Source organism: Cygnus olor, chromosome 4 (assembly GCF_009769625.2).
Source record: "Cygnus olor isolate bCygOlo1 chromosome 4, bCygOlo1.pri.v2, whole genome shotgun sequence".
Taxonomy (NCBI): Eukaryota; Metazoa; Chordata; class Aves; order Anseriformes; family Anatidae; genus Cygnus; species Cygnus olor.
In genome coordinates, this window is record NC_049172.1 from 75820943 (window position 1) to 75841538 (window position 20596).

Consider the following 20596-nt stretch of genomic DNA (forward strand, 5'->3'; position numbering starts at 1 on the left):
CCAAGAACCACAATCTTTATTTTTCATCTTTTACCACTGTGTTGCTCATTAAGTGCATAACCAACCATCCTGTGAATGTAAAAGCATCTAATGAAGTGAAGGGGACTCTCCCTGGCAAACCTTAAAAACTCTCAAAATAGTAAAAAAATAAAAAAATAATAAAAATTCTTTGATTAGACTCTCCTGTTAACAGAATGACAGCAAACCAATCAAAAAGTAAATGTAGTCATGACACCTTCAATCTCTGGTACTAATGATGTCCAGCTTAAACAGCTGTCACAGTTGCACTAAGTTCTTCACTGAATCCTGTGGTGGGTAGAGTCCGTGGTGATGACAGCACAGTTTCTTTCCATCTTGTCCGTAAGGACAGTGAAGATATATTTCATGATTGCTACAAATTCACCTGATGTTATTTAATTTTTTTTTCCCCAGTACAAAACAATTACAAACAGGTTTTCTACAATGAAATAGGAAATTAAAAAAAAAATAAAAATCTCAGTTAAAAACTATTTAAAATTTATATAAAACTCCTATTTCAATCACGTAGTTATAAATATATTATGGACCAAGTACGGCCAAAAAATATTTTGGAAGTCCATAACAGCACTACAAGCAACAGCCACTTACTTAAAAACCTGTTGTTCACTTCAAACCACTGATCCTTTAATATCTTAAAAAATATGGCAAGATTCTATTTGTACAAAAAGACATCATTGAATGCTACAAAACATACATTGCATGATATTTACTGCATTATCTATTTCACTTCACAATCTCCTTTACAGAGGAAGATGCTGCAGAGTTTACTAAGCACAACACGCTTTCATTTGAAGAGGAGATCCTTATCAGTTCCAAGGTACCTTCCTCCCTAAGACACGGTTGGTGATTTTCTGAAAGATAAAAACAAAGCGGTAGAGACCAGTATTATCCCTCTAAAAATTAAAAACACCAAGCATGAGTACAGCTTATATACGTGACTCTAAGAAACGACTGTTCACACATTTTAGGACAGCTACAGCAGCCTCGCTGTTTCACACTCGTCATTACAAAACACACCAGGACATCCCTGTGCTGGCTGCTGTGGAAATGAGCAGAAGCAAGTATGAAGAGTCAGAGTACATCTTGACATTAGCTGATAGATAGTTTCCACAGTCTCTCTTCAGCTTTTGAAGGCAAACCTCTGGGCTTCACGCGAGCCTCTTGTTCCCGAGCTCACAGTGTTTATGAAAGGACACAGAAAAGAGGAGAACTAGAGAATTACAGGGAAGAGTGACAAGGATAGTGGAAGACACAGAAATTGCATTTTCTGCAATAAACCACTGAAGAAATTAGGACCGTGGCGGGAGGGATGAGCCGTATCTGAAGAGGAAGCAATGAGCAAGTGAACATCTACGTAATTCTGAGAAAGCCTGAAGTAGGTGAAAAGGTGGTGTTAGTTACAAGCCAAAAAAAAAAAAAACACAAGTAGGCAAGTTCATGAAAAAAACATCAGTATATGAAGGATGCCTCAAAGCCCCTTGGGCACGAATCACACAAGACTGTTAAACCACCTCAGAGGAGCACTACTGGTGCTGGCTCCATTACACTGCTCTTCCCCAGGCACCTGCTAGCATGACCCACTCTTCCAACGGGCAATTCAGGTACTGAAACATTGCTCTGCTGGCTCAGACAGCACATGCTGGTGTTCTGAAGCATGGCACACATTCGTGTGGCTTTACACAAGCGTGAGATGAAGAGCTCATGTCTTACAAATAGGGAATGATAAGGGCATTCCCTGATGTGACCTTTTACGTTACCCAGAGGTATGCAACATTCAGCTCAGATCTTTATATGCATATATGTATTTATAGAGTACACAGCATGTGTATGAATTATATACACATGATATACAGTGTATAGACTATTCATACTAACACAGTATGCATTCTGCATGCATCCCTGTTTATACATACAAAATGCAAAGCTGCTGACATGAATCTCAGTGTGGAATGTCCCCAAGAACTTCATGAAGCCTCAGGACTCGAAAGCCTTACCCACACAACCTCTGAGCCTGCCTTTCAGCTCACAGACCAGCTTGCAATTTAACAAGCAAACCCTGTGAGCAATGAGATGCTATCTCCCCTCTTTGCTCCACTTCCTGAAAGTGGCTACAAAACAGACTAAGAAGAAAACCATGATGCTGTCAAGAGAGAAAATGTAGCCAAGGGGATGAAAAACAAACATAAGAGAATCTTGTAAAGCAGCAGCAAAGTGCAATTCGGTTTTACACCTCTAGAAATGAGCGCTGTTTCCTTTGAGGTAGCGACACCTTGTGGCCCCTATCTCGCATAGGCTCTAAAAGAAGTGTCACATCCACACGCAAAAAACTTCAGTACTCCTGAATGGTAATGCTTAAAAAATAAATAAATAAATAAAAAGCTACAGGGAAGTATGTAGCTTAATAACTTTGCTATCCCCTTTATGGAGGTTTCTCTCATGCTTCATATTTACAAAAATGACACACTACGTGCATCGAACAGAGGAGCATCAGTAACAGAACAAATTTGTATCTGCTAAACTCAAAAAAAATTCAATTTCACGTGAGTAGGGTTGGAAGAGTTCCTTACGATTTATGCTGCCATCAGATCAGAAATCTGTCTCAACCGTAGTCTTCAAAATTAAAGGGCTTGCACCATTCCGTTATCTAACTAGTGTAATTTTATGCTCAGTTTGAAAGTAAAAATAGAGAAGGGACAGAACATCAGCCCAGACCCATGTGTACGTTGTGATAAAAATAACTTTTCAGATAGCAAAGTTAAGAACTTAATTCCAAAAGTTCAGGCGGCCTGCACAGCCCTCTCAGCTGCCTTCTAGCGCATGAATTTTGATGTTTGCTGTTATACGAGGATCCCTTCCTAGCTTAGTAATAACAAAACTTATTTCGCTCTCTTTCCTTCTCACCGCATTGCCACGGCAGCATATGAACAACTCAGAACAAGCACTGCCAGCCCTTGCTTCTCGGGTGTCCTCTGTGAGTGTTTTTACTTGTGCTTTACAAAAGGAAAAGTGGATTTGGGTGAGATGTATTTGTTAATTTGGGACCCTGTTTTGAGCCCCATAAACTCCGTTTCACCCCACCCCATAACCTGTGCACTAATTTAAGTTCATCATTATCATCTGCTCCCTACAGCTAACGAGAAGAGAGATGCTGCCTCCAGGGAGCAGTGTGCCTCACATAATAGTTGTTCACACTGGAAACACACAGCTGTGTTTTCTCCTTGGGATGCATTTTTAAGAAGCTGGTGTGCATTTTTCCTTCTGAAGAGCTGACAAATTATATCAACATGCACTTATACCTAACATACCTCTATATACTGCTGCAAGAGTTTCATTCACAAGTGATACTGGCAAACACTTGTCCACGGTCATGTATATAAGGATGAGTGTGTGTGCACGTTTAATTCACTGCTTCCCTTCCCAGACATTAAAAATCCTTAACCAGTGAGCCTTCAATGCACAGCAGAAACAGCCTGCACATGGTACTGGCAGCTAACCACATCCTCAGAGCTATCTGCACTGCGGTCAGTGAGGTGTACACCTAGTTTTGCTTCTTACATGTCAAGGAAGTGTCCCAGAGCCGTATTACATCGTGGCTGATATGTAATACACTTAGGGTGTAAGTACTCTTTGTTATGATAACAAATAATGAAGCCACAGGTGCTGGGAGAATGCTCAATTTCTCATTTACTGAGCAAAAACTAGAGCAGCAGGTAAGACATCCCCTTCCTTCCCAGCTGCTTCATTAGTGCTCCTCTTCCAGCTATTAAGATTTGGTGTTAACCTACCGAGCCACCCTCAACTGGGGTGGCTGTGGCACGAGTACATCCTTCCCCCACCAAGACGTCCAGCGCTAGCCTGTCAAAATCCAAAGAGAGGACAACGAAGATTCATTAGGGACAAGTCATGTCCCTGAACACTGACCCAAACACAGCCTCGAGTAGGGCACTTGACTGTCTAACCCCTCTCCCTTCCCAAGCTTTGTCTCTAGATGCGTGTCAAACGATTTGGGATAGAACAACACCTCATACAAACCTAGCAGGGGGCAACAGGACTCCTCCAGGAGACTGCAATTAACATAAAAGTCAGGTTTATTCTAGAGTACTGATCTCAATTAACATAAAAACCAGGTTTATTCTAGAGCACTGATCTGCTGCATCATCAGCAGTTCACAAACTTGTCACTGTAAGAGATACTCAGGCCAGTTTGGATACCGTGAAGGATGATTTAAATAAAACCCTAGATTACGTATGTTTTTAGTCTAGCTTTTGTACCAGCATAACAAAACAGTTTTCTCCTCCTAATATTCTGTGTCATCTTTGGAGCCATTCCACAAAATCTGTAGCTCTTTTTTTCCCTGACACACAATCGGATCTGCTTTAGAAACTGATGCTCTCAGCAACACATTAACAAAATTCTAAACAAACTATTCACTGTATTTACAGCTACTCACTACAGCTATTCTGCATCATCAAGGAAGACAAAAGATTACAGTATTTACTGCAATGAATCACCATCCTCTTGCAATCAAAACAACACTTGTACACAAAACTTTCAATATGATTCCCTCTTCTTCCAGCTGATTACACTGCTTCAAGTGAGTTACTGCCAACATTCATCAACTCTAAGACCTTACTGTACTGGCATCTGAGATTCTCAGACTAGTAGAAAAATACGTTGTGAATATACAGTGCAAAAGCATAACAGCAAATTCAAGTAATTCTAGTCATAAGTACCCACAACCAGATTAGGAAGGTATTCTGGATAATACACCGCATTACAAGCCCCTGCTTTTAAAATCCAATTACTGCCGTTCCTAACAAATAACTGTTATTCCAGCTCTGGTAAAACAACTCAGCCAGAAAAGAGTTGCAGTGCTAAAAACTGAAGTGTAAGCTTAAGATCCAGAAGAAAAAAAATCAGTTTTAATTTTTAATGCACGTCCTTAAACCACTGAGGCCTCTAATGATTTTTATTGCCTATTTCCTGAGTTCTGCAGAAGGCTGCATTTATTGGTACATGGGTTAGACAGCAAGAAAGTGAGTCAGGTTAGAACCTCTGTGTTGATGATAGACTGCTGTTTCCCATCTTTTAGCTTTTATTGTCTTAAGAGAAAGCATTTGGATGGCTGAAACAGCTCAAAAAGGGATACAGTGGTCAGCCTGAGAGATGTGCATCACAGAAGGGACTGATTGGCCTCCCCTGTTTTACCACATCACTCACTGTATATAAATTGATATGCTTTGTTACACAGAAATACAAGATAATAAGATGTGTGCATATAGGAGGAGAGATAGACAGAAGACTCTTTTCCTTGTTACTCATTGTGATTAACCCAGGAGAGTCTCTAGCACACAGCTCTTCAATCTTTCTGTCATTAATAAAACCTAAGCTTGACACACATAAAGCACTTGTTAAAAAACTTGGACAGCCAGGGAGGAAGAGCGCCAGCAGCAATTGCTGGCTAGGACAGAAGCAGCTCCCTGCATAGATCTCTCCACTTCATGGCAGAACGGGGCAGGATTCAGCAGAGCCCTAGAGGGACCCAGCCAAACGGGCCCCACAGATTCCTTCTCCTCCTCCACACGAAAATCCTGGAGTCCTCACCTCATCTTTGATCTGTTGCTGGTTGTATGGTGAGACCGCAGCACAGGAACTGTTCATAAAGCGCTGGTCAGTGTTTGTGGTTCAAAACTAGTCACACTCACGCTTGGGGATACCAGTTTATTCCACAGTTTGCCAGACAGAGCTGATCCTAGGCTGATCAGTGCCAGTGCATACTATCAGCTGAACAGGCATTTAATTGTGAAATCCACAGCCCTCAAATTTAATTACCACCAGGACTGCCAATTCTCCACTGGAGAAAAGTTAGAAATGACAACTCCAGGCTTTTTTTAAACACGGCTATAAAGTTATCTGTGAATATTGTAAGTTAAAGCCATCTGCAGCAAGAGTGCACAAGAGCTACAACAGCAGCCTTCAATTCTAGGAGCTTATTTATGGAGTATCTCCTTTGGATATGCTCCACAGCCCACCTTGTTCTGCTCTCAAGACTCTGCACATGGCCTTTTTTGTATGCTGCTTACATGGGACTATGCTTCCTTGTTGTTTTTTTTTTCCTCCCCCACACAATATGTAGGTACTGGAAGGATTTCCAGGTTAGATTTTTTTTTTTTGTTCCACGTTTTTATAAGCTTGACTTCTTTGACCCTGATTATTCTAATCACCTAGAATCTGCAAAATAATTCCACAGAATTAGCACTCAGTGTTACTATAAAGCCTGTGACCTCAAGGAAAAAAAAAATCTAACACGTTCCAATATAAGCACTTGACCAGAACACCTACCGTTTTGTAAAGCTGTGCTTTCAGGCGGTACGAGTTGTATTCCAATTTTCGCTTCTCTTCCTCTCGCTTCTTCTGCACCTCTGGCAGCTGCTCGTAGATCCTTAGTGTAAATACAAAAAGTCAAAAATAGTGACTTGGCAGGAAGGAATTTATTGATGTAAAAAAAATTCTCCTTTTTAATCTTCACATTCTGTTAAAGGCTACTGGCCAACCACAATTGTATTTGGGGTTTTACTGGTGTCACACGTGGAAAATTTGGAATACGCAGCAGTTGCAATACCAGAAGTTCCCACAATCCATAATGCCCTTCCCTTACAAGCAGCACCTCCTAAAAGCAGTATTTGTAGCACTGAAACGACCATACAGCTGCTCTGATTACCCAGCTGCAAAAGGTGGAGCTTTGATATCACCCGTGCAGAACGGCTTCGTTGCTTTGAAGGTGTGCTGCTTTGGAGTAACACATTTACCCATTAACAGCAGTATCTTTATGACAAGCATAACTTGAATTAAGCTGTTCAGGAATCTTTTCTGCCCAAATGCTGCCTTGCCTTGATCAATGCTTTGTCTTCTCCCCTGCTGAACTACTCCCATAGCAGAGCCAAACAGCAAGCGATGCTCTGAAATAAAAATGAAGGTGCGTAATGCTCACCCCAGTGTCACTGCGCTGTTCTAGGCTGTTTTATATGGTGCCACCTAAAGAAGGGACCTAATTGCTAAGATGGCAGAACTGTCCTGACACTGCCTCCCCCAAATCTTCCTTTAAGATCATAGGGCTTTACTCAATTCATGACAGTGGTTGCCAAGAACCATGCAGCTTCAAAAAGATTACAGTCTATGTGACATGAACCTTGTCCAAAATTTCAGTCCCATTATATTTAAAGCAAGACAGATACTATAACTCCTTCCTTAACATACTGACTTGATAATCAGCAATAGGAGGAGGAAAGGAAAAAAAAAAAAATGTTACAATACCGCAAAGGTACAGTTTTAAGAGACTGCTTCATTCTTACGTCAACATAAGAACTTTCCATAATTACTGCTCACTTTGAATATTTTAAACGCATCTATGCCTTCAACTCCTATTATCTGGAAGTGCTTCAACCCATTCCATTTTGAACACTGCAAATCAATACAGCCCACCAGCCGGGAGGGAAGAGAGGCATCTTTCACAGTTGTCTTGGTCCTAACTCCAGCAGTAAAATAAGTTATTCTTCAAAACAGCAAAAGAAGTGATGGAGGCAAACGAGTCAACCTGCACTGATTTGCTACTTAGTCAGTAAGACTCAGGGGTTACTTCCATGTTTCAAAGGACAGAAGGACTAGAAGTTAGCAGGAAAACAAACTAAAATGAAAGTGAAAGATGACTAAGTAGGCAGAATCAACAAAGCAAGGAATTATATGCAAAATTTTGATAAGTATTGACTTTTATGTCCTAATTCCCCAGTATCAGCTATGGAGAGCCACACTTGTTTGTACAAGCATTACACAAGCGTGGGTATCAACCCATCACAGTTGAACTGATGAGCTTATGTTCTCTGAAGGCAAGGAAATACAAATCCAACACCAGGAAATTCTTTAACAGGCCACTTAATATTGCATCTATAGAGACAACTTTTATTAGATCTAAAAAAATAAAGAAAATAAAGGAACTGTTTCCATGACCTACCTCTTTGCGTATATTCCTATTCTCCTACTCTGTCTGCAGCTGTTCTTAAGGTCATCTTTCTAAAAATGTCACTACCCACAATGCTGCTACAGAAAAGAGGAAGTAAACCATATTTGGATGCTTATTTTCCATCTCTGATGCTTTGCTGATAGGCAGCAGAGGGTGCTAGGTCTATAGAAGTGCTACTGAAGTGGGGGGGGTTGGGGTTTTGTTTACTACCATCTCACCATTCACTAATGGCTTTACCATTCTAGGGCTCCCCTCAATGAAAGATCAAGGTTTACCACACACTGATTCATCCCACCATAAAGATATTTAGAGCAAGAAATGGACAAATCAGAATTGTAGGTAAACTCACTGAAAATGGTTTTCATTAGCTCTAGCTAATTTACCACGAGAAATTCCATTTATACCCTCGCAGAGAAAAAGCAAAAGCTTCTGTACTCATTATAGGTGTGGATTTCAGAAGAATGGTAGAGAATAAATGACTTCTCAGATCCAGCTGAGAGTTGGAGTATGACAGCAGTAAGAACAAAAAAATGTCACCGAGTGCGACTGCCTGAATCAGTCTCCATAGAAATCCTACTGACTTTGGTATTATGAAACCAGAGTTTCTGAAAAATACTTGAGTTCAGATATGCTGATTACACAGTCCAAGCGACCTGAATCCAAATCCTTCCGTTTCCACTAAAACATGGAGGTACATTCCTGGAGGAGCTGGCATATTTACCACTTCTGTCACCTTTTAACTAATGCCCTAAAAATACTGTTAAATGCCAAAGGCTATTTAAATAACACACCCTTTTTGTCCCCTAGCACATATATCACAGGGTTTGTTTTATATATTGTGTATTCCAGTGGATAGTTTGCAGAATCACTATGTGATTTAGGCTGGAAAGGACTCCTGGAGGTCACCTAGTCCAACCTCTTGCTAAAGCAGGACTAACTCCAAGGCTAGACCAGGTTGCTCAGGCCTCATCCTGGTAAACTTCTGACTGTTTCCAGTGATGGAGATTGTACCATCTCTGTGAGTCCCAGGTCCAGCATTTCACATCCCTCTTTGTGAGAAACTCATTTCCTTGTCTCTCTCCTTAACTGTAACACATCACCCCTGCCATGTGTCCCATCACCATACACCTTCAAGAGAAGTCTTTCTTCTGCCTTCTCTCAACTCCCCTTTTCTGGCAGGGGAACACCGCTGCCACATCTCCATCTCCAGCCTTCTCCTCCCCAGCCTCCACAGCTTCTCTTCACACATCACATGTTCCAGCCCCATCTGTTTTGCTGGCCTCCACCAGAGTCAGGCCACTTGGTTAATAATGCCCAGAACAGGTCACAGGATCCAGCTGCGGTCCCATGAGCACGAAGCAAAGGAAATATCTGCTTTTCCTCACCTGTATGAAACCCACCGTGTGGCTAGCCTTCATCACTGCGGGAGCACAATGCTGATTGCTATCAATTTGCTGTCCACCAGGCATCAGGCCACAAAGCCTTTTTCTAAGGGGCCACTGCATGAGCAGCCTGTCCTCAGGGGCTGCCAATGCCCTGATGGGGTGGTTGTGTCCCCAGGAGACATTTGATAGTTCTTGTTGATGATCTTGGCCCTTTCTAGCCTGCAGACATCCCCAGAACCTCCAGAGCTACTCTCAGGCATACCGACTGTTCCTCCCAAAAAACTGCTGAGGTGTGTTCCACCCCATTGCTACTGATGAAGATGCAATGAAACAGTTCTGGCCTCAAATACTGTCCATAACACAAATCTTTCCCTTCATGTAGCACCTGCATTTGGTGCAACAAAGCACTTACACGATCAGAGACAGCTTTGTGACTTTAAGTATTTCTGCTGTTTCTCAGGTGGTACCTTTCAACCACCTCCTCTTGTATCTCTATCATTTCAGAATCCAGATGCAATAAAACACCATTTTTTATTAAACCCTTGCATATCCTCTCTGTGGCACAGGTACTCCAATGTTTAATACATCATTAGTGTGTTGTGCATTTAGCTATAAATTACTTGAATCAAACATAAGACAAAACCTAGTTTTTTTTTTTTTTTCCCCAAGGGTAAAATCCTCACTATTCCTTTGTGGATAATTATTTCTTCCACACAGCTACCTCCACTTGGTGAAACGGTACCTCACTTCCTGCCCCAATTACCTAGTTTGCTAATGTTTAAAACTATACAGACACTCCAGAAACCTGCACCCTGAATTTCATCTCCTTTTGGGATCCAATACTTGGACAGTTTGCTGTAGTGTTTGGACCGCAGATACTGCGGCAGAATACTCAATTTACAAGAAACATTTTTTCCAAAATGGTGTCATTTCTAGGATTTTATGAATAGGTGCTTTCTCATTCTGATAAAGTCCCTACATCTTGCACAAGAAAAGCCCAATTCTTTTCTTACAGATACAATTAATCCATCTTTCCTACTCATTTACTCAGGGCATTTATCTATCTGAAACAAAAGTTTCTCAGCCTTACCGTTTAGATCTTTGAACCATTTCACTCTTCGGAATTGTTCTTCTCTTTTCTTTAACCAGGTAACCTAAATAGAAAGTTTTAGGATAAGAGCACAGTGTACAAGTCTGCTTATCACGAAGCATTCTGTTGCATCAATCTTACTCCTTTTTGGATTTTTACAGATAACAAAAAATTGTAATACCTTTATTAAAAATATACACATCCTTAAGAACAATGGGTAAATTAATTCATTCCTATAGAATACCAGGAGCAGAACCACAAAGGTACCTCTGTCAGAAAGCATGTGACTTGCGTTCCTGTAGCCCTGCCTTTTCTCCGGAGGATTAAATAGCTCTTCGCGTTCAGACTGCAGCACGCTCTGTATCCTCCTTTCCTCCATTACAAGCTTCAGGTGCTTCACCCGCTCGCCAGAGCGGGAGATGAAATCAGGGCGATGCACTGCAAGAGCCTCCTAAGATGGGATGACAAAACAAAATCTAAAGTGGTCAGACAGACTCCGTACAGCTGGAAGAGAATAATCAAAATATCTAATTCATTACCAAAGCATGGGAAAAAAATCCCAAAGCAATATTTGGTATAACGTACAAAATCACGTATCCCTAGTGCTTAGTAGATCCTCAGAGACCTTGTTTAACACACAATTTGTCAACAACAAGAAAACTAACTAGCTGGAAGGAAATAAAATACCTAAAAAAATGAGCAAAAAGGACACAAACCTCTTCTCAAAAAAGCATAGCAAAGTTCACACAAAGTTTAGCCTGTAGAAGATTCCATAACTTATTATGGTCTCCCTTGCTATAAATCAATGGGCACATCAACATTAGCACTTCGTTTTTGATCAAAAGTGGAATTTTCTTTTTTGTTCTCATTTTATTTTTTAATATCTCCTGATATCCCTGTTTGCCACGCTTCAGTTTCCATCACAGGGAACTCTCTAAGCACAGGAACAGATGCAACTGAACTTAAAGTTCAGAAGTGCACCTGCATTAGCACTTGCCACTTTAGCTTTCACATTTTATGGATGATCTTCTTCAGAAGTATTTCTGTATGCTGTTATCTGTATTTTCCCAGATATTTAGAGTGATCACATTCAATTTGATCTGGAGTGGACATTATATATGCATGTGCATGAATATCAGCACTTCCCGTGTTTGCACTGTAAGAATCAAAGCCCACTTTAATCACACACTATGTACATCACACTATTACTTCTGCATGGAAGCAAGTATGACTTGGCATTACTTCAGCTACATTCCCTCTAGTTCCTGAAGCCAAATGATTTAAGCCCTAAAATATTAGCTCAGTTCAAATAGATTATCGTATTGCGCAAAGCCAGTTTACAATAATAAGCAAACATGAATGAGCCAGTTTACAATAATAAGCAAACATGACTGATGACTTCATTGTGTTTTGGTTATTTTTTTGTTTTGCCTTTTTAAGAAAGAACAGTCTAACTTGTTGATTTCCAGCAATCATAAAGATGAGTTTACAAAAGAAAAAAAAGAACAAAGTGTTTCCACAAGATTTAGCATTACTCCTGACAAAATCCTATAGAGATCCCGGCAGCCTTACAGCAACAGCACAACAGCGTGCCTTTACCTGTAGCGTAAGCTTCACAAGCGGCCGAAAGGACCTGGTCTCAGCATCTCTTTCTGGAACTGCTGGCTGAGTCACGTTGCTGTGCTGCTGCTCTTGCCAGTTCTTCTCTCGAAGAGGCTCCCTCCAGGGCTTAGTGTTGGTCAGTGGTTCAAACCAAGACGGACCAGGACAAGAATTGGTCAAGTTTTCTTTCCTAGATTCAGATTTCAAATCCTCTGCTTGGACAAACCATGAAATTCCTGTGGAGAAGACCACAGAAGACAGTAAAGATAAAGATACACAATGCCCTTTTTCCATCCCCATCTATGGTCCTTCATGCCCAAGACCTCATTAGCTAAATACAATCTGGGGCCTAACACTGCAATAAATACTCACTTCAGTTATTACACCAATTTCAGTGGGACTGTGTACCAGACACATTTGGTTGTTTCTGAAGAAATTTTTTGCCAACTGTCAGTAAACCAGCAAGCCTCTATCAAACAGCACTTTTGGAAAGGCACAAAATGGCTTCATTTGGAAGTTTCTTTCTTTGTAGAAAGAATATGCCCATGGCAGGGGGTTGGAATTAAATGATTTTTAATCATTAAACTTCCTACCCAAACCATCCTATGAATAGTTACTTATCAGCAATTACACATTTTAAGGAGCCTCTGTATGTTCTAAACCTGATGGCTTTTTATAGACTTTTTTGAAGAACAAATGTTTTACATCTTCCAAATGTTAAATATGTATACAAGAATTAGATTACTCACAGTTTACATACATAATGGGATTTGAATACATCAGCTAGTATTCTGAGCAGATATTCTAAATAAAAATGGTATGAGAGAGAGTGATTTGTCCCTACAACAACAACGATGATGACTAAGGAAAATATTTTTAAACATTTAATCGTGACACTGTGAAGACTGTCAGTAAATTTTAAAAAAATAATCAAGAAACTACTCCATCAGCCCAAAAATGCAACTCTAGCTGAAAGAGGGAAAAAAGTCTAGCTCTTCTGGTACCAAATTCTTCCCTTAAGTACTCTGGGAAAAAAAATAAAATAATAAACAAAATGTTCTTTGAAGCCTTAGTATATGAAGCAGTAAGTACAACTTAACAGGGTCAAGTTACTCAGAGCTTAGCAGAACCTTTTATACCTTGAAAATGAAACCACCTATCTACAAGACTCCTACCTTACCCCCTGCCTTATTCACTGCCTCCTATTTGCTACCTTTATTGGAAAGGCAGCATCTAACGGCTTGATTGAAAATGCATCGTAGAGCATTAGAAATCTCATTTGCCATAGTGAGTATTTTTGTTTAAAATTTACTGATTAAAAACAACGTAAGAATTGACTAGACTAGTGTCAGAGACTACTGTGTTCCAGTTAATCCTCCTCATACATTTTGCTGGTTGCTGTTGAGATGCACAGCTTTTCTGCTCTGCAGAAAGTATATTTTGGACTGACCTTGTGGTAAATGCAGTCTGCTCCTTTTTGTCCTTTTCTCCATTAAAAAATTGCCTGGCTGTCCCTTCTGCTTACCCTTGCTTCCTGCTGCCTGATGATCTGTGACCATACCAGCTGACTCTCCAAAAATACCATCGACACAATGCCAGGGTTTCCGTGGCCGTTGATTTGGCTGGCTGGGCCTTGGTGTAGGAAAAGTCACACCAACATCTCGGGTGTTTTTCTTAGTTGCACTGTTCACAATCTCCAAGTCTCCTGTAGACCAAAACAATGCAATAACATCTTATTCTAGAGCATCTGGAAGTACTTCAACATCAGCACCTATGACACGCATAGCTCAGGGGGTGACCCTCCATTTTTAATTTAGAGTTGAAGGGTCACTTATTTTACCCTATCTTCAAGAGGCAAAATCTTTTATAATACCACTTCAAATTCAAAGCAAATCCACTGTTACTTGGGATTGTTACTATATGATAATTAAATAAAATTAAAGATGTGTACATCCAGTCCCCCAGGCAAAGCAGGGATATTTTTTATTTGCATATTATTTATACATTTGTATAAATATATAAAAATGTATATTATGTGTGTATGTTATATATATAAATAATGTACAAATATTTAAATATACAAATATAAATAATATACAAATATATATATATATGTATATTGATTATATATTTGTATAAAAAGGGTGTGGGAGTAAACTTGAACCACCACTGCACATGAAAAAAGCAGTAATAAATAAATTGTGTGTCTGATGACTGAAACAAAACCACTATTCAATCTTATGGTAGGAACTTGGCATTTAAAAGAAAGTAATGGAGGAACTGGAAACTGCCACCGGAAAAAACTGAATGCAGAACTGCACCAGTCCAGGATGAGCTTGTGTTTTAAATAGAACATAACATCCAAAATATTACCAAGAAGAATATGAAACACTGCAGTCACAGGCCTTCTGAAATAGTACGTGCCCACAAAATACATTCTGTGAGTAACAGATGTCTTACAGAGAAAACAAAATATAAAAAAATAGTCAGTCCACCTTTACGACTGAAACGAATCAGAAGTTTAGGTTAATAAAACTTACTAGTAAGTGAGAAAGTTGGCTACTACTCAAGCAAGACAAGAAAGGAAATGAAATGGGTCATTTTAATTAGACCAGAACATTTTTCTCTAAAAGCACGTGAAGTGAATTTGAAGAATGCTGCACATACATACCCATAACCAGGAATGTACAACAGACCCTGGAAAATGTTTTCAAAGAGATAAAAAGCAGAAGCAAAGCACAAAAGACAAGCTTGGAAACCAACAGCTCACCTGCTTGGACACCTTTGTTTAACATCCGTGTTCGTCGCTTGTTGCTAAGAGCTGAGCTTGGCCCCCAAGAACTGCTGCTTGAAGTTGAATCCAACGAAACACGGATTGCCTTCTGGAGGGGGAGAAAAAACAACAGAAATTCCTAAAAACCTAACTGAAATGAAAAGGAAGAAGGATTTAAACAACAAGTCATCCCTATTTGCAGTACCTTGACTCTAATGTTATTTAGATGTTTAAGAGGCTGCTCAGTGTCTCCTATTGCTATGCCACACAACAGTCAGCCTTGGTTTTATAGGCTCATGCACTTTGAGCACCCTGTTCTAGTAAGAAGAGTGCATGGTTTCTGTAAGATCAAATTCTGCACAGTGCTGAGCATCCTCCTGTTCATCTGTCCGAAGCTCAAGGGACAGCATAGCCTGTCGAGACAGCTCTTCCACAACCCCTCTGCAGCACCAAGACCATTTGTTGGCTGTGCTTTCAGGAAAGACTGCAAAGCGCAAGGTATTTCTGTTTTGGGAAGAGGGAGAAAATACATCTGAACCGAATCTTATATTCCTACCCTCTCAAACCAAAAGCCTTTAGAGGTGGCTGGTGTTGCTGGAGGGACAAACTGTCTTGAAAGAAAAACATGTTGCTCTTTCAAGTGAATTCACAGCGAACTCCAGATCTGCAACGCTGGCATGAAAGAGCAAAATCTTCTCAAAGCACGAGAAGTTCTCTCACCTTGGCGATCCTCACTACAAAAAGTTCTCCAGGTGGAGAAAATTCAACTCAGAAGCAAGAAACATGAGGCCCATGGTGAGAGCACAGCTTAGGCAAAAGAATACTTTCACATCAACAGTCACACAAACAGGAGCTCCAGCCACAAAGAGAGTAAGCAGCATGACTGCCATAGAATTTAAATTATTTTAATATGTTATAAATTAACAGACATTTAAAATAGAATATATTCTAAGGGTAATGCATCTAGTCCATAAGCTGTTTGGTTATAGAAAGCACAGAGAACGGTAGTGCTTTATTAACAGCAATTCAGTGGCAGTGCTTCCCTGGGCATCAAACCCAACAGCGCAGCACAGACCAACCTCTGCAACTCTGCTCAATTTCATTTTTTAATTATGAAGCAGATTTTGTTTTGGTTTTTGCTTGATCATAGCAATTAGTGTTCTATTAGTAACTCATAACGCTAGCCACAATGGAAATGAACGAAGGCTTTTTATTACCTTTTTATTGATCCTCTGCTACCACCACTTCAATGCAAAACAATTTCATTTCAACATTTAAAGGAGGCAATTTTTATTCTCGCGCACGCCAGGAAGAGCTGTTTTTTAGTTTCATAAAACTATTACAGCTCTGACACAGTGCACTAGGCCGCTGTAGTAGGTCTGTATCTTCTTTCAGAAAACAGAAGCAAATTTGAATATGGGCTGCTCAGCAAAAGGGAAGATGGGATGAAGCAGGGAAAAAAACAAGATAACCCATTTACATGCACATGCAGAAATAAATACAAGCAGCATTTCAGTACTGAATATTGACATGCATATTCCTGTTTGGACCAGAATACTCAGCGCAGTGCCTTCAAAGCCCTTCAGCAGTTAAATAGCACAACCTTTAGTTTTGTACCTGCTACCAGATGGCAGCTTTAAGAGTGCTTTAGAAATAACAAACTGGAATAGATGAAAACCTTCTGGGATGGGTTCAGCATCTATAAATAAAAAAAGCTGCAATCAAGTTTTCTGGAAGCAGAGCTGACAATAGGCTCTCAAAAAAAAAAACACTGAGCTACAAAGCGCAGCACTTGTCTGCAAGATTTGTACAGTAGTCTCCTTAGGAGTAGAGCTCCTGCTATAAATAAACAGCAGTTTCTGAACCACAGATATTTCCAACTAAAAACAAAAAAGATCTTGATTTCTGTTCTGCCAAGTATCATGGAAATTACCAACATTTGGATTTTACAATGAAGTTAACATTCTGCCATTAATTTTCTCTCTTCCTTACTTGAGGCAGGTCAATCATCTCTTTGTATGTTGGTTATATATTCACACGCACAGAGCACATCACGAGATAAAAGTTACCACTTTTTAAGAGCCATATGGATTCAATGCAACACCAAGCACTGAGAACAGTGAGTCTTTATTCTCATGTAAGTATTAATGGATTCTGTTATCTATCTCATAGGTGATTTTCAAAGTCAAGTAGACTACAGGTTGTTTTTAAGGTCTAAATAGACGTTGAAGGATTAGCCTTACAAACAGAATATGGAATAAAATCATCATGCCTCATCCCTGGCAGTGCCCAAGGCCAGGCTGGATGGGGCTTTGAGCAAGCTGGTCTGGTGGGAGGGGTCCCTGTCTATGGCAGGGGGCTGGAATTAGATGATCTTTATGGTCCTTCCCAACCCAACCTATTCTGTGATTCTACGAGCTTCCCAACGCTACAACCATGGCACAGCATGTTGGATCCTAATTTGATATTTAGACAGTCAGCGTGCTGATTAATGGTGTTAATGTTGCAAAGTTTGACTGTTTTATTTCATAATATTAATAAAAATATTTTAAAACAATTCTTGGAAGTCTTTCTTCCCAGACTTGCATTCAGTAACTTGACAGACAAATTTAGTTGGTTGTATTAAGAAAAACTTGTTTCTCTAAAACCCATTATTAACAATAACACTATCACTTTCTTCCACCAAAAAAGAAGAAATATTTCCTATTTGTTCCTGTACTTTTCAGCAGTAATGTATATTACAGAACCCCAGAACTCTTATTTCTTTCTATAATCATCAAATCCATACCATGGCCGCCTTTCAGGAAATTAATTTTCATTTCTCCTGCAGGAGACCACGTACAAATTCAGCTGAAGTCATCAGAATGATTCTCTCAGCTTCATAACAGCTTTACTCCAGAGTTTTTGTCTAGAACTCTCAGGCCAAATGCTTTCTTTTAATATGCCTAAACTGCCAAATACAGAAACTTACAACCAGCCAACACTCAGATGTTGATTAAATTCCAACATTTAAAATAGACAAACAATAATAAAATTCATATAAATCCTTTGATCCTTTTTATTAAACAGTATTTATTGTTGCCCAGATATACTTAGGTAGCAATATTCAGTCAAAAGCTGCAACCTGAACTTTCTACCAGGACTGCAAAAAGCACAGAACCTGCAGTTAACTAGAAATAAGACAGAGCAGCATCTTGTTTCCCAAGACTACCTCCCAGGCAAATAAAGGAGGAGGAAAAAAGACACAGAAGAACAGAAAGAAAGGAAGCAGGATTGATGTTTTAAGGTATTCTGAGCTCCTCCTTACTCCTGGAGAGGCAAAAGAGACTGTCTTCCTTTTGAGCTACCAAGGATAGAAGCTTACCACTGTGTGTTTTAAGTGATTCTCCAAGTAACAACAGAGACTTTATTGCTGTACAGTAGTTTAAGAGTGCCTGTAAAAATTAGCTAAAATTATCTTTTGGTCTAACTGATCACGTACCTGGGTCTCTTTCCATTTCCTGTGTTTCTCAGCAGTAACCTTGGGATATTCTACGCCCACTGCTTTGCTGCTTCCCTTGTCCCACTTTTCAGAGCGACTCTTCTGCTGGTTGATGGTGCAATAAAGCTGGGAAAGTCTTGGTGACACCCGCACTCTTTCATGCCCAAAAGCCCTGATGAGCCTGGCGGTGTCGATGGTGGAAATGGAACTGCTCACCTCAGTCTGAGCAACAGTTTCCAGCTCTGTTTGGGTTACCCCATCTGATTCAGAGATGGTAGAACTTATTGTGGTGCAATGATCTTTACTAAGCCCGCTCTCTGAGGAAGTATCACTAGGAGTTTCCAAGTACTGCTGGTGCTCCAAAATTTTATTCATGTGGCAGATCATTTTCTCTTCTGACCTACTTTTCCTAAGCTCAACAAAGCTATTTTCATCATGGTTGATAAATGGCCTTTCTTCAACACATGCTGCATGAGGCTCCGAAGTACTTTCAGACATGCTCTTTTCTGGCAGCCTTACTTTCTTCTGCTCTCTTATCTTGTATTTTCTTTCAAAAACATTCTTTCCTGATTTTGCTGGTATTAGTGTATGCTTAATGGGATTCTGAAGGATCCTGGCCAATCGATCGAGGCGCTCAATGAGGGAGAGCTCACCGTTACCCCTAAAATCATGGTGCTGGTATCTCTTCTGGTGCTCCAGAAACTTAACCCAGAGGTCATCCAAGCTACCGGTGGAGTGGGTTATCTGTCTCAGCGGCAGGTCTTTCTCCACATTCTCACGAAGACAAGTCGTTTGGCTACAGGTTAAAGGATAACTTCTAGCTGCCTTTTGTTCTGCGTCTCTTCTGCCGTGTTGAAGCAGCTCCTTTCCAGACATTTCACTCTCCGGAGACGTACCAACATTTAGATCCTCGTTCTTGCTGTAATCTGCTTCTGCAGCGAGTGGGAAGAACTCGTTTTCACCATCGTTCTTATGACGGGCAGAGAAAACACGTTTATGGCGATGTGCATTCTTCCGGTTCTGGAAGACAGCACTTGAGGCAGGTCTAGCGCGTCCAACACCAGAACCGTCCTCCGAGAGCTCGCTGTTCGACTGGAAGGAGCTCTCACGCATGGACATGGGATGATGAAGGTAGAACTGGGCAGACCTGAAGACCGAGTGAGTGGTTTTCACAGACTTTAAACGATCCGCGTGTTCTACAACACAAGAAACCCCTTTTTTTGTTGTTGTTCATTTACAAGGAAGCAAATAAAAACCAGCAAATCTGAAACAGGGTGATTTTCATCTCAACTCTCCCATTCCCAAAACGCAACTCACTTAGGAATGAAGTTTTAGTATTATTAAAAGTACATAAGTAGTATTTTCTACCATTTGCAACCTGGAACCCAAGAGAATGCTGGATCCAACTGAATCTGAAGGAGGAATCTAGATATGCTGCATGTAATTACAGAGATCAAAATTTGGACAAATTTATATTATTGGAAAACTTACATTTATGGAAACTCATGACAGGAAGCCACAGCTCATTTTGCCTTTCAGACAAATGCCCAGGGAGTACAAATGTCCCCCTAGGGCTATGCCTGAATATTACCTCTTAACTCAGAAAAGCACTATATACAAGACAACCAATACCACCTCCTGTATAGCTCCTGGAAACATTTCTGATAGTATATCAAGACCTAGTTCTGCTTTTTATTCAAGCTCAAATAACACATTTTAGCTCAAAGTAGCAGTGAAATCCCCCAAGAATATGCTACTACTTGAAATTACAGAGCACTATATGCAGGAATACAACTATTAACTCATTTGTAATGGACACACATTAAGTATGCATGCAGCACATACTAGCAGAAAAATACTCCAAAGACAACTTTAAAGCCATTTTAATAAACCGTAAAAACCATAAAAAATAAAAAGTAAAAATGTTTCATATTATGTTCTTTGTACAACGGACTGAGTTATACAATCATATAGTCAAGGATCCATAAAGGAAGAAAGCAGGAACTACAGATCCTAGTGCCAGAAGGACTTCTCAAGTCCTCAAATACTCAAATTAGTTTTCCCTAGCTTTTCAACATTCTCCCCCAAAATGTTTTGTTGTTTTAAGCTATCTTCTCATTTCTCTCCTTCTGCAATTGTAACGAAGAACTGTTTTTTTTGGTTTCTTTTTTTTTTTTTAAGAAAAATTTGCTGCTGTTTCAGCAGAAGG

General features: G+C 40.0%; 1 protein-coding gene across 2 annotated transcripts in view; it reads right to left on the reverse strand.

Moving 5' to 3' along the window:
- Positions 1–20596, reverse strand: part of ALMS1 (ALMS1 centrosome and basal body associated protein) — a 72582-nt gene continuing 51986 nt past the window's right edge. For both annotated transcript variants that reach the window (XM_040554485.1, XM_040554484.1), the window contains exons 12-19: positions 18388–19583; positions 14904–15015; positions 13659–13838; positions 12131–12369; positions 10799–10982; positions 10532–10595; positions 6382–6481; positions 1–890 (exon numbers count right to left, since the gene is read on the reverse strand). In XM_040554485.1, coding sequence (XP_040410419.1) covers positions 846–890; positions 6382–6481; positions 10532–10595; positions 10799–10982; positions 12131–12369; positions 13659–13838; positions 14904–15015; positions 18388–19583 — 2120 coding nt within the window. In that variant the 3' untranslated portion in view covers positions 1–845. The remainder of the gene's footprint in view (positions 891–6381; positions 6482–10531; positions 10596–10798; positions 10983–12130; positions 12370–13658; positions 13839–14903; positions 15016–18387; positions 19584–20596) is intronic.